This window comes from Trachemys scripta, chromosome 6 (genome assembly GCF_013100865.1).
Source record: "Trachemys scripta elegans isolate TJP31775 chromosome 6, CAS_Tse_1.0, whole genome shotgun sequence".
Lineage (NCBI taxonomy): Eukaryota > Metazoa > Chordata > Testudines > Emydidae > Trachemys > Trachemys scripta.
The window spans coordinates 108,269,957-108,284,675 of NC_048303.1; the positions used below are offsets into that span (position 1 = coordinate 108,269,957).

The following is a 14,719-nucleotide window of genomic DNA, read 5'->3' on the forward strand; positions in this document are numbered from 1 at the left end:
AGCAGAGCCACCATTTTCCCGGACATGTTCGGCTTTTTGGCAATTGACATGTCCGGGGAAAAAGAGGACGTATGGTAACCCTACACCAGTGCAAACTGGGTACAAAAAGCTAAAATTCTGATTTGCTTTGGTTTCATGAGGCAATGGAGAATCAGGGCCTAAGTTTTTAGCAGTAAATTGAAATAACATAATCTTCAGACATTCTGATAACAAGCATCAAACTTTTGTTTATTTGCATTCTTACATGGGTGCTATTCACTGTTTCTGGCATGATTCTGGAATTTATCTAGCGACAGATTAAGGGAAATGTACACACTAATAGAGTCTTTGAATCCAAAATCAAAACAAAAGCTGTGTTACATACCGATTCCAACAGGAATTTTATCATCTTGATCTGAAAGAAAAATCAAAAGACTCCCTTGGCAGACATTATTCCCAGATACTAATTGCTAGGAATCTCTAAGGAACTTGATATTTCTTTGTTTTTGACTGAAGATATTATAAATGGTAAGGAGGCTATTGTTTAACCCTGTTATGTAATTATGACCATATGTCAACAGACAGTCATGCACTGTTGTAGTGCTGCTAATTGGAAAGTAGACAAGTATGAACAAGCTCAACCCTGCCCCTGGGCTGTGCACATCAGTCATTAACAGAAGGCAAAGACAGAACGTGAGGGGAAATAGCTTTATACACATTTTCTGCATCAGGCATGATATTTTAATTTTCTACTAGTCATTTTCTTGTCCTCAAATTGAAAAATATTAACTATTGAGTATTACTGACCCGTGTCATACAAATGTCTGCATCATAAAGTTAGTGGTGTGTTTTGGGATGCTGGCAGAACCCAGAGAATTTCTGAAACTGCTTTTTTACTAAAAACAAACAAAAAACATTCCTCCCCTATTGCTGTGAATGCATTCAAATCCTGATTTGGCTATTTCAAGACTCCTATATCTTGCCATTTACACATAGAAATCTTAGACTTTGGCTTCTGCTGGGTGCAAGTGGGAATGGAAAGAAGAAACTGCCTGAATTTTAAGCAGTTGGGGCTACAGTCACAAAGGGAACATAGGTATAACAACATGTTAACCCCTTCCATCCAGTGGAATTCACAGCCCTGAGTTAGGCACTCAAGCTCCCCCTGTGCATTCTATGGGGAGAGTGAGACCCCTAAGGAAGGGATTCACAGAAACCAGCAAGCTGAATGTGAAGTTGCCTAAAGTAGCCAGGGGTGAAATGCAGGGCAAAGGGGCAGGGCTTAGGCCCCAGAGCCACAAAGGGACATAGGCACATAATTCCCAGTGATCTGGGCTTTAGGTGCCCTAGTGACAGGCTGGAGGAAGACATGTATTTCAGCTGAAGATTCTCAGCCATGAACCCATTCCTGTAGTTGGGCACCTAAACTGGGTCAGGCCTTTCTTGTGAAAAGAGACACAAGGCTCCCCTTGCCCCATTATAGACTATAGCCCAGGGGTTAGGGCATTCACCTGGGAGGTGGGCGATCTGTTTTCAAATCCTGTTCTGTTTGTTTTGGAGCAGGGACTTGAATCCTGGTCTCCCACCTCCCAGGAGAATGCTGTAAGCGCCAAGCTGTTGGGTTTTTTGAGAGGGCAGAGGGTTCGGGTGTGGGCTCTGTGGTAGGGTCGGGGATGAGGTGTTCAGGGTGTGGGAGGAGGGTTGGGGTGCAGGGGGATGAGGGCTCCGGCTGGGGGTACAGGCTCTGGGGTGGGACTGGGGATGAGAGGTTTGGGGTACAGGCTGCCCCAGGGCTGCAGTGGGGAGAGAGGATTCCCGCCAGCCCTCTCTCACCGCAGCAGCCCAGGGCCAGGGGAGAGCACCTCTCCCTGGCCGCGGCAGCTCCAGGACTTGGCTGGGGCCGGGGGAGAGGCGCCTTTCCCCACCTGCGTGGCCATTTGTAGCCTTAAGAGAACTTACTGCCTTACCGCTCTAAAACTGTGTGAAACACAAAGGTCAGCTATTGGCAGAGGGGGCACTGAAGATGCTGTGCCTTGGGATGCAGAAGATGTAAATCTGGCCCTGCCCACAGGTGCGATAGGTGAGGAAATGCCTCGTTTGAGAATCCTGCTGGGGCTATTTATGTGCTTAAAGGTATGCAAGAGCAGAAGCCTTTGCAAGACCTGGGCCTAATCTTATAATTATTTTTTTCAACTGTAATCATGGCACAAAATAGTTTACAAAAAGTGGAGGGAGGGTGAAATACGAGTTTTGAAATCTTAAAGCACCCTACATACTCTGATTTCAATTGACTTTTCAAGTGACAATTGCATTCCAGCGGATTTTGCCTTTAAAATTTAGAACTAGTGCCGTTAATTATATAAATTGGAAACCAGTTGCCCTGTGGATCCAAAACAGGAAAAAGCAGATCAGGTAAAAACCTGGCCCTCTCGAAATTGGATTTTTACCATTGACTTCTCGAGGGCCAGGATTTCACTCACTGAGTCTGATCTTATCCTTACTAAAGCAAAACTCCTGATGACTTCAGTAGGGGACTTGTCTTGAGTAAAGACTGCAGGAGTGATCATGCCCCAGCCTCTGGAATGTAGCTATATTGTAAATCATTGCATGTGTATTTTCCTAACCCAACCTCACATGCTCACTAGCCAGAAGCTGTTATTGTGATAGGACCCCCATACCTTGCTCAACTATTGCCTAACATAATGGTACTGACCTGCAGTCCTTCTATTCAATGTGTGTTTTGTCATTGTGTTAAAGGAAAGCAGGCCTTTGCTTAAGTAATGGCATTTGTGGTTGGGTTGGCATGCACACACAAACTGCATAAAAGAAATCAAACATTGAGGATCTCTCTTTTGCTAAGACAGTTTTTCAGTGTCAGTAACTCTTTTGGGCAGAACAATGTGAAATGTTAGATACTCCCTGGATCTGTATGTAGCACAGGCTTAGACAAAGAGCAATAAGAGATTTGGGATAATGGTTGATGATGATGATGATGATTTATACAATGTATAAATAAATGCATTTTGCATTACTACCACCAGGGTCACTGACTACATTCATGCCTGCAAATTGGACAGGACGTTATTTGGTCTCTAATAGGAGTGTCCTTTTTATTCCTGCTCCCCCACAGCAAAAACCAGCATGCGGTGCTGAGAACAGACCCATCAGGGAGCAGCCCAGCTGCTCTTTGCAGCCATGTTAATGAGTTTCTTAATATTGTGTCAGTGTTGAAGGACATATGGCACATTTAACCCTGGGATGGGAATTTCTTCTGTTTTTCTTGCATACACTTTGTTCTTTTAATTCAACTCTATGAAATATGGCTATAGTATTGCTTGTATAAATATCTAATGCAGGTCATTCAGCATCCACCTTGCAGTATCTGTCTGTCTGTCTGCCACCCATCACCATAGTATCTGAGGGCCTTCTATGTAAAATCAATAGCAACAGAAAAGTGTCTAATGGAATTTATGGAGTCTCTGGAACTTCTCCCCTTTTAGGGTCAAAACTCTGCTTGGAATAGGGGTTTTGTTTCTGATTTTTTAAAAAAATTTGTTTCTTTTTGTTATTTTGTAGGGGTTCAGGAATAGATGGGGGTGTCAGTGATGCGAGTGTCATTCTTTTGATGGAAGGCTTTTTCAAAGGTATCAGCCTAGGAACTTGGAATAAGCTCTTTCATTAAGTGTTCATGAATAATGTATGCGTGTTGTGAATCTTGACTGGAAAAGTGACATGGGTAAAACAAAGGAATTCACAGACTCATCTTTATTTCCAGGATCAAAGTGACTGGGGCAGCAGCTTCACAACCTTATCAGTTTAAGATGTGTATTTTTTATTTTTTTTTTTAAAAAAGGGAAGGCAGCTTTAAAAATTGTATGCATAAGAGACACTTAAATTAAATTGTCGTCATGTGCCAAATGCTCCTTATTACCCGATTTTGTGGCAGAGAGGGGAGACCAAGGACCATATTGGTTTCAGTGAAGAGTTCTACTTAAAAACTAATGGCACAATAGGGCCCAAAATGTTATTAGGGATAACTAATATTTAGTAATTTACTGCACATTACCCATGATCTAAATCTTATCTTGAAAATTATAGCTGATCATTTATTTTAATTCCTTCAAAAAATGGTAGACATAAATGTTAATTTTCTAATTATGATAAAGCTGAATAAAAAATATCTGCCAGGCCTATGAGCCTTGAGACAAGGCCCAACATTAAGCATTTTATGGTGTTTGATTTTGATCTGTGGCTTTTATTTTCCAAGCCTTGACTTTGAAGACTTTGTTCAAAAACTACCACCTTCTAACGCACACAATAACCCTGCCAGAGGCCTGACAACACCTCATAAAAACAACCTTATGCTCACAAAAGAAATGAATTTCAAAGAGGATCCAGAACCAAAATATGTGAGTGTCAAGCAACCAATGAGGAACTGGCTTTGTCGCCTATTCAGAGCTCTGGTAGTGAATGGCTACCGTTTTCTAATCGCCCAGCTCGTTTAATTGGAACACTGATAATGAAGGCCCCAGGAGAATCTCTGGCAGAAAGAATTCCAGACAGCCTGAAGACAAAGTTTAAAATATACACTATTTCTAATAACAGAAAATCATGCTGGACCAAACTACTATCTCTTACCAAAGTAGTGGGTCAAATCCTACAGTTCTTACAAATGCAAAACTCCAGCTGAAGTCACTAGGCGTTTTGGATGAATAAGAACTGTAGGACTGAATCCACAGGGGAAAATAGGATCAAAACCCCCATAGTGAATCTATTGTGTGGGTATGTTGGGATTTTTTATAAAAATAAAAATACCAAATGTTGATGATCGTGTTTCTATTCCTTCCAATGTCGATATTCTACAGTTTAGTAAAAAACAAACAAACAAAAAACAACGATGTACAGCCCAGCAGGCAAGGATCTAAAAATTAATTTAGAAGTGATGGATTTTCTTAATTTCAGTGTTATGCTTTTGCTGTTTGGAAAGAGTAGAGTAAATCTACCCATGTAAGAAGAGTGTGGCCTCTTTCCCCCCTGAAGAATGCTGCTTCCATTTTGACCGTAGCAGGCCCAGCCTTATTTCCCATTTTGAACTTGACTCTTCAAGGTGCTGCGGAGCACTTTGGCTTAAAGTGCCTCTGAAGAGTTCTAGTGATAATGGCGGTAGGTCTTCTGCCTCCCTAGTGCCGGGGCAGGCACGTACCTTCAGTGTCAATGTCAGGGGAAGGACAGGGTAAGCACACACCAGCAGCCCTTGCTATGCTTTTAGACAAGATACAGCTTTCACTTCCACCCAGAAGAGGCCTCTTGACATTGCCAGCGACTCGGAAGCACAGCCAAGGCCACTGACCAATCCAGACAGCACCTCTCCCTCTTGTGCTCAAGACCTGCTGGCCTAAAGCATTGTGGCTCTTTTGTGCAAGAGCAACAAGAAGAAACTTCTATGCAGAAAGGAGGGAAGGACAAGCCTCTCTCTCTCTTACTCTATCAGTGTACCAGTACTGGAGCACCCATAAATGAGTCTTAAATCAGTAAAAAAAAAAAAATGAGTGGAGGGGGAGGATCCTATAATACAATGGTCTGTTGCACAATATGAACATGAACCTTGAAGAAAAGGAAAATATGGCTATTATGAAGGTGACTTAAGGTTATTCTTTCTGGAACAGGACACATCAACGACCATTCCCATCATTCTATTAGTTAGTGTGATGCTAAAAATCTCATTAACTGCAGAAAAAATACCTGATGGGCCTGTAGGAATCCATTTCTCCCCCTAGCTATGGTGCTGTATATGTACTCATTAATAGGTGCAGAAAGGGTATGCACACATGTGCATCAAGGATGGAATGTTACAGTCGTCTTGCTTAAAATCATTAGTAACTTGGCAGAAATGGGCTAGAGTCTGAGTGGATTATTCCATAGCATAAGTTTTGCATTTCCCTCCTTCTGTGCACCAAGAGAGAAACAGAAAAACTCCTGTTCACATAAAAGGAGCAGAATAGTCACCTTAGTGACCCCAACTCCTACTGTTCAGAGAGATTTTTCAAAATATAATGCTCTGACAATGCTTTAGTAAATTATCTATATTTATAACACAAAGGCCTTGCTCCCATTCAAGGCAATGGCAAAACTCCCCACGGCTCAGTACATGTGGGATTGGATCCATACTTTTATTTTTAAACTCATAAACTTTGAATAGGAATACAAAATGGCAGAATAATGGGGGTGATACAACTTTCAAAAGTATCTTTATTGTTTTATGCCTCATCTGTTATTGCTGTTGCAACACTAACTTTTTAAAAATATGAATTTGAATACATATCCTACACCCAGTGAAGTCCATGGGAGTTTTGCTCTTGACTTCAATAAGATCAGAAGTGATCCCCCCAAGTCCAAAACTCCCACTGACATTAGAGGGTGCAGGAGCCAGCACTATTTCTGATTTTTTTTAACATAACTTTGTCAATCATTTTCCATTTACTGGGCATGTCTAGAAAACGTAACTAACTTTTGGGTATATATTTCCCTAAGCAGCTTTGGGAAATATCAGTCTTAATGTCTGTGATATTGGCTAAATAGGTTGTATGAATTCTGTTCTATATAGGTTCTTATACTGTGCTCATCCCTATGGTTCCTGAGCACCTTTGAGTAGTGCATTAAACATCATGAAGAAAATCTATCCAATGTTGTTTGTTCTCTCTCCACAGTGGGAGAAATGGCTGTGGTGGAGTGTCTAGGTTTGGGAAGTGTTTTGTTTTTGTATATAGAGCAGGCAAGGTCAAAGAAATGTGTTTAGCACTTGGAGCGGGTGGTAGTGAACTTTTGGTGATGGTCCTTAGTTCCTGGGGGAGTTCATTCCACAGTCTGGATCCAGCCCCCAAGAATGCTCTGTCTCCCGCACAGACAAGCTTTACCTTTATTGTGGAGAGTTCCATTGTGCCCGAGGAGCAAAGCTGTCAACCACAGTCTTCATCATGAGCTAATTCTCTCATTTATCCTACTTTTCTTTGAAAAATGCCGTTAAACAATATGTCAAACTACTTCACATATGTACACATAACGTAAATTTTAGTTATGGGACCATGTTGAAATTTTTCACATGTTGAAAGAAAGAAGAAAACTTTCATGAATTTCCCCCTATTTTTCAACAATTATAGAGCTAGCTGGAATTTTTAGAATTTCAAAATTTAGAGGAAAATAATAATAGTAATTAAAAAAGTTGTGAATCCCCCCCACCTTTTCTTTTTCCTAACAAACTCCAGGGATTACCTTATAAGCAAAGATCAGAAGAGAAATACAAATGTGCACCCGTGGACATATCAAAAGATAAAAAATATAATGTTCTGTGTCAAATTTTTAATTAATTTATTCATTCATTTTTGGTTATTGGGAAGAATATTCTGTATGGCTGGGTGAACTGGTTGTGTGTTGCTTTTTCTGAAACACCAAGGCCTGGATCCACAAAGAGACATAGATATAGTGCTTAATTTGTCAAGGAAGAGGTGCTGGAGAACAAGCAATTTTTTGTACTTGCATAACTGATGCAGCAAGTCCAGAGGTGTCGGGGTTATGAACTGCCAAGCCTGGAGGGGCCGGGGCTCAGCCCTGGCACAAATTAAGCACTGCTTAGATGCCTAAATCCTAGTTTTAGGCTCCACTGCGAACCACAAAACTCCCCCCCAAACTCTGCAGGCATCTAAACTCATTCCAATCCCCTGATTGGAAGAGGGGTCTCCTACCTCTCTCCGGAGAGTGCGCTAACCACCTAGCTACAGGATATTTGGATTTGGGGCTCCCTCAGTTTCTCCTGTTGAAGCTGTTCCACTGTGACTAAACAGAGTCATTAGAGCTGGGGGACTGGACCCTGAGTCTCCCTCCTCCCGGGTGGGTGCCCTAACAAGCAGGCTCCAGGAGCCCCAGTCACCTGGAACTGACAGCTAAAGCTCTTTAAAAGAAAAAAACCTCCCTTGACTGGCCTGCCCCATAGTTTGAGAACCTCTGGATTAGATAATCTGGTGGTCCCCTCAAGCATTGAACTTTATGGCTCAGCTGAAATCCTTTCATTTCCTCCGGCAGAAGGGGGAACTGAACCTGGTGGTGGGCCCATATTTTTAGGTGTAATGCTGCCAAGGTTTACGCATGGGTTTAGGGGTTTGGAGAACCGAGCCCTGAGTCAGGCTGGACGGGAACAGGGAAGTGCTGTGGAGGAAGAAAGACATATGCAGCTCTCGCCGCTCTCTCAGCATTTACCTAAACACACTCTCACAAATAAGTCCTAGCCTCTCGTCAGTGTGGAGCAACCTCCTGGGCTCCCACCAAGGAGCGGTGCGCCGGGGCAGCGGGGGCCATGCGCCACCATCCCACCTCGCTTTTGGGGGCTGTCCCCTTGCAAGGGGCGTGGCGCTGTGCCCTGCTCCACCCGGGAGAGACGCTTAACTCCCCGCACCGGGAGGGGAAAGGGGGCAGACGGCGGCGGTTCTCCCCCAGAGGCGCGCGGAGCTGTGCGGTGCCCGGGCTCCTCTCTGCGGGCATGGAGCCGGGCAGCTCCCCGCTGCTGCCCCAGGGGCTGGGCACCCTTCCACCCCCGGCTCCGGCGCTGCCCGTGCCCCCCGCCTTCCTCCGCCCGCCCAGCCTCTTCTTGCGGGCAGCGGCCGCCGCTGCTGCAGCCGCCGCCGCCGCCGCCACGGGCGGCTCCAGCCCCTGCTGCCCGGCGGCGGGGGGCCCGGAGCGCGGCGCCTGCTCGCCGCGGACCCCGAAGTGCGCCCGCTGCCGCAACCACGGCGTGGTGTCCGCGCTCAAGGGCCACAAACGCTTCTGCCGCTGGCGGGACTGTGCCTGCGCCAAATGCGCGCTGATCGCCGAGCGCCAGCGGGTCATGGCCGCGCAGGTGGCGCTGCGCCGGCAGCAGGCGCAGGAGGAGAGCGAGGCCCGGGGGCTCCAGCACCTCCTCCAGCAGCGCCCGCCCGCCGCCCGTGGGGAGGCGGCGCTGAGCCTGGCGGCCACGGGCCGCGGAGCTGCCGGGCGGGCGCCGGCGCGCGGGGGCGCGAGCGCGGAGCTCCAGCCGGGGAGAAGAGGTGTGCGAGCGGAGCCGGGCGGGGCGGGGAGTGCGTGGGGCAGGGAACGGACCCGCAGCCGCGCCGAAATCCTGGCCCCTCTGCGGCAGATACTGACTTCAGTGTGGCCACGATTTCCCCTCTCCGGTGCGAGCTGTGTGCGCCCTGGAGAGGCTGATCACGGGCCGTGCGGACAGGCGGAGGCGTCTGTCGATACGGGGAACTATCCTGATGCTATGCACGCGCTAGGGGCCAGAGACCCTAAAGAGCTCTGCTCCTCTGTAGGCTCCCAAACCAGAACCTTATTATCCGTGCTCAGCACCCAGCGGATGCTTACTGCCAGGGTTTCAAAAGAGCCTCATGCACTGAGCTCTTCTAAAAATCTAGCCAAGGTTGCATGTTGTACCAGTACTGTATATGTACACATGTATTGCATATTTATGCGCATATAGGCAGTGTATTGCATATTGTGCGTGAATGATATGCATGAAGTATAAACACAATTAATGTTTTTTTTATTAAATATGCACTTTCCTGTTATCTATTCCATATGTAATATATTGCATTTGGGCACGTGTGTGTATGTATATACATATGCACACACACATATGATATAACAAAATGCAATATGTTATGCAGTAAAATAGGAAATTTCATGTTTAATGTAATATGCAGTACATTGATAAGTTTTAGATTATATCAGTGATATATGGCCTCGGTTTTGTCAACATTTAAGCATGTGTTTTAAGTTTAAGCACGAGTAGTCCCACTGAAGTCAGTGGGACTATTCAAATAAGTAAAGTGCTTGTGTTTGCGAGATCAGGGTCTTTATTTTTGCATGTATATATAAATGCTAAATGTGCAATGTTATGTTATTATGCATACACTGTGTACATATGCAACTGTTACATAGGTAGTATAGTAAGCAATACGTTATCTGTATAATATATATAATGCAGCTTTTACAAATAAAATAACAGACAATCAGTTTAAAAAACATTTGAGATGCAAGAAGCCATTTTGTAAGTTTAGGAGTATTGTGTTTATGAAGTTGGTATCATGATGACACAAAGAAGTGGATACCTTTTCTTAAAACAAAAACAAAGCAAACTATGACTCCTGCTGATTTTCTTACATTTTTGTTAAAATTTACCTTGCAAATTCATACTTAAGGATGAAGTCCATTTAAACTACACTGGACTGTAGAGACTAAGGGTGGCGGCATCAGGTCCTTAATCCTTGCTTTTGGCAATAGTTTTGATATACAATAAAGTTAACTGAAAGACTCGCATACACATTTGGGTATTTGATATGTCAAAGAAAGTAACATGACCTAAGGAATCTTCTTAAATCTAGAAATGCTAACATTAATTGAGCTATACTTTATATTTTGACAAATCTTGAATAGAGCTGTTCCAAATGTGCTCCAGTGTGTTAAGGATCATGCATGTATGGGAGACCATTCAGTGGTCTCTGATCCTGCAAAGGCTTAAGCATCACCGAAATCAGTGGCAAAACTCTTGTTTACTTTAGTGGGTGCAAAATCAGCCCTTATGGGACTACATATGCTTATAAGCCTTTGCAGGATTGGAGCCTTAGTTTTTAAACACTGAAAGTCTATGTGGGATGGTTGCTAAGAAGATTGTGCAAATATGAGAAATTTTTCAATATTTACATGTTCGTGGGGCTTCTGATTTTAGGTTTTAATTGATAATAAACCAGTTTTTATCCAATAAACACTGGAAATGGTTACTTGTATTTAACAACTTGTCTACATAGCACAGTAATGCGGACTACAGTGGGTATGATTCCTAAAATGTACTAACATGTTTAGCCTTAATTGGTCCATGTAGCTCTTGCTGTAATACACTAGAGGTTCCCTAGTACACTTTAATGTCATGCTGTTTGAAACAGTAAGATGTTAAAGGAACATGACAGAGATTACTCATTACAGTATATACAAAGAGAGAGCCTTGGGGAAAAAACCTTGATTTTTGAATATCTATATAAAGTGCAAAAATTGCTAAAAATAACTCTTGGAAAATTTAAATTAATAAAATACCAAAACCAGAAGCCCCACATTTATGCTACAATGAAATTATGTGGATTTTCCTCTAATTAACCATGAAAGCCTTAATTCTGTAATTTGTGTGCACAGGTAGAACCTTGTGCCCATGGAGAGCCCCAGTGAAATCAGTGTGACTATGCGGGCACAAATGTTTACCTGCATGGGAGCAATAGAAGGATAGGGGCCTAAATTTTTGTTCTGGGCATGTCCAATATTTATTTTATTGCCTCCCCAAAAAGTATTGACATGATGTAAGTACTATGCTGAACAATTTGGGAAGTCTTGCATCATTATTCATTTTAATTTTAGCTGCCTCCTCTGTCTGTATCTCAGCTAAAAATTATAAAATCTGGATCTTTCCCTTTAGATGAAAGAATGTTACTCAGTGAGCATCACCCATTGTTCAGTGTTTTTTTTTTTTTTTTTTAAATGAATCATTTTTCTTCTTCATGAGCATAAAAAGTAACTAAAGAGTAGGGAGGACTACGCTGATTTTCTGCTTCCTCTCCTCAGTCCCCCCTAAGTCAAAATCAACTGGAGGGAATTTCCTCAATTTTCCACACAAAATGGCACTGAGCATTCTAATGGAAGTCTGAATTTAGGAAGTAATTCTGTTGATGAAGAACAAGAAGGAAGAGAATCCTGCCTGTTCTCTTAGCCCTGCAGAGCCAACATGGCTGTTTCATCACTTAAGTGAGCTGATATAACTAAATAAACAGGGGGAGTCTGATGTTTTTTTATTGCATACCAGCACAGCTCCATTGAAACGAATGAGAATCTGGGCAAGAATCCATAGTGTACAAAGGTGCCATTTTTTATTTAGTCATTTTTCAGATGTCAATCTTAATTACACTGTTCATTGCTTTGAACACCAAGGGATAAAATCATGGCTAAGTTGGAGTCCTTGCCAATTTTACTGTTTACTTCAATGAGACTCGGATTTCACGCTATATCTTTTCTTGGGAAGTGTAATGTGTACTGTGTGGAAATTTTGGTAGCTATTTATAAGGCTTTTGAAGGCTAGTGGGGAAGTTTTAGACTAAATTAAACTTTTTTTTTTTTTTTTTTATTTCCCAGAAGGGCAGGTACAGGAGTATGACTCATACTTCAGGGTGTTGGAAGGTCCTGTAATCCTATCACATCCTCCTCCCCTGATATCTTCGCCTGAGTCAGCAGAAGCTAGAGGAAGCTATAGAGTGAAGTCGTCTGGCCTGGAAATCTCAGAAAAGGAAGAGACTGTTCAGTGTCCTAATCTGGAGCAGCAGTTGGAAGGTGTCGAAAGTTCAGGGTCCCTTTCTTCTTCAGACATGGAATCAGGAAATGAAAGTGAATGGTCCAAGGATTTTGCTGCCCCCAGTTCCAGTCCGCCTGCTGCTGCTTCAAGACAAAGAGACCCACTTGGCATTCTCACCAAAGTCTTTCCTAGTCATAAACGAAGCAAGCTGGAGAGTATCCTGCAGTTCTGCAAAGGAGATGTGGTCCAAGCCATAGAACAGATCTTGAATAGGAAAGAGAATAAACAAAATGTCAAAGACTTTGCAAACCCATCTAGATCTGAATTTAGTGCCTTACAGAGAGCCTCTAATTTTAGCCTCACAGGATTAGGTGTTGGAGCATTTGGCAATACATCAGCTTTCTCCCCTCTTCAAACCAGTTCTACATCATTTGGAAATGCAACAAATCTTTATGGCCTAAATCCTAGACTGGGGATTAGCCCTCTAAAACTGGCTTATTCCACCCCTGGAAGAGGGCTGCCTGGATTTATGTCACCCTACTTAACACATGGACTGGTTCCAGCTTTGTCTTTTCACCCAGCAATGGACTGCGCCTTTTCAGGAGTGATCAAGGATGCTTCTTACTTTCAGAGTAAAGAGTCAGTCACTAGCAGTGGAATTTACTCAAGGCTAAATCAAGAAAACCAGTAGTGCCTTTAGCATACTCTCTTTCGCAATGCACTTCCAAAATATGCAGCTGTGATGACATCTGGACTAGTATGTCAAACCTCAAAGGATGCTTTAATCCCACACTCCACAGAATATTGTATTAGAGGTGGCAGAACAGTTCCTTTTTAAAAGAACACGAGGCTTTGTACACCTTTTGAATGTTTTTTTTAATTATAATGTAGACTGGCTTGCAAAACTGAAATTTTTAAGCAAAAATACATAATTTAAAATATTTTCATTTTTCCATCCAGAATATCTGCTGTGAAGAGCTGGTTTAAAAATTAGCACTGATTTTAAAACTGAGTTTTTTATTATACATATATTTTGTTTGTATACTGTCTTCAAATTGTTTTGTAAATGAAACAATAACTAGGATATATTTGTCTGTGAACAGAAATAGTTGGATTATAAGGAACGTCCATTATAACTTTCCTCTCCCTTTTAAAAAATGTTTCACCAACTTTGTGTACTTAGTCTCCAAAGTCAATGATGCAAACAAAAATAAGACCGACTTTCAAAAATGAGTCCTTAATGTTAAGTTGATAAATCCATAGCTAGGCACTGAAATAAGCAGCCTGATTTTCAAAAGATCTTACTGAAGTAAATAGGGGCTGCTGGGTGCTCAACACTTTTGAAAATCAGGCTCTTCATTTAGGTGTCAAAGGCCCTGATCTTGCAAAAATGTATGCACAAGCTTAATTTTGCGTACCGAGAATAGCCCCATTTAAATTACAGTGCTTGATTCTAAACTGATAAATCAGCATAGCTCAGCTGAAGTCAATAGAACTCTGCTGATTTAAGTCAGCTGAGGATCTGACCCATAAAGTTAAGGACATGTGAACATTTTTGGAGGATCAAAGCCTAAATGTGGATGTAGGAGCCTGATTTTAGGCACCCATTTTTAATAGCGTTGGTCCAAATGAAAAAACTGTACTTCAGCGTAGGGATTTGAATTTCTGAAGATCAGTCCTTTGAATTACACTTACAACCCAAAGTATGGGTTCTATTATTTTGGATTTTTTTAATATTATTTTTTGTATTGTGGATTTTTTCATTCATAAAATTCTTCTCAAATGATGACAGCAAGTATAATTTCTTTATACCTTTATTTTTATTGTGAGTTTTGTAGACTTTGTATTGTGAATCTTGGAGCTAAACAATGAACAGAGTCAAAGCAAATGAGCACCATCTTCTGGCCATTCTAGTTCATTGCAATTTGATGGTGGTTTGAAAAGAAAATTAACATTTTGGTTCATAAGGAATTATTTTTTTAAAGCTGCAAAGGTGAGAGATGTTTCTCTTACATATGCTGGTATTTTAAATTTTCCTTTACTGGTTACAGTATGAATTTTGGGGAGTTGCTGTTTAAATAATAGGAAATGTTTGTATATTACAAAGATCCTGGTCACAAGTGAGACACAGAATCAAAACTTCTCTCTACTTGTGTGTAAAGTCCTATTGATTTCAGTGGGATTCTTCTTTTGTATAAGGCCACCAGGATTGGGTCTCCCCAAAATGTTTGAAACATTTGTTAAATTACTTCTCAGGCACAATGCAGACTTTTGCATATATGTGTACTTAATTTTGCATATTTGAGCAGTCCTGCAACATGAATGTATATGTGGCTAAAGTCAAAGTTATCGCAGAATAAGAGCTCTAGGACTGCAGAACTAGAA

The 14,719-nt window shown here is 42.2% G+C and overlaps 1 protein-coding gene across 1 annotated transcript; it reads left to right on the forward strand.

Annotated features, from left to right (window-relative positions):
• The first annotated feature begins 8,474 nt into the window (after nucleotides 1–8,474).
• DMRTA1 (DMRT like family A1) lies at nucleotides 8,475–14,022 on the forward strand. Its single transcript, XM_034774916.1, has 2 exons — nucleotides 8,475–9,440; nucleotides 12,145–14,022. The coding sequence occupies exons 1-2, from the start codon at nucleotides 8,510–8,512 to the stop codon at nucleotides 13,023–13,025; spliced, it is 1,812 nt and encodes a 603-aa protein (XP_034630807.1). The 5' UTR covers nucleotides 8,475–8,509; the 3' UTR covers nucleotides 13,026–14,022.
• Nucleotides 14,023–14,719: the final 697 nt, after the last annotated feature.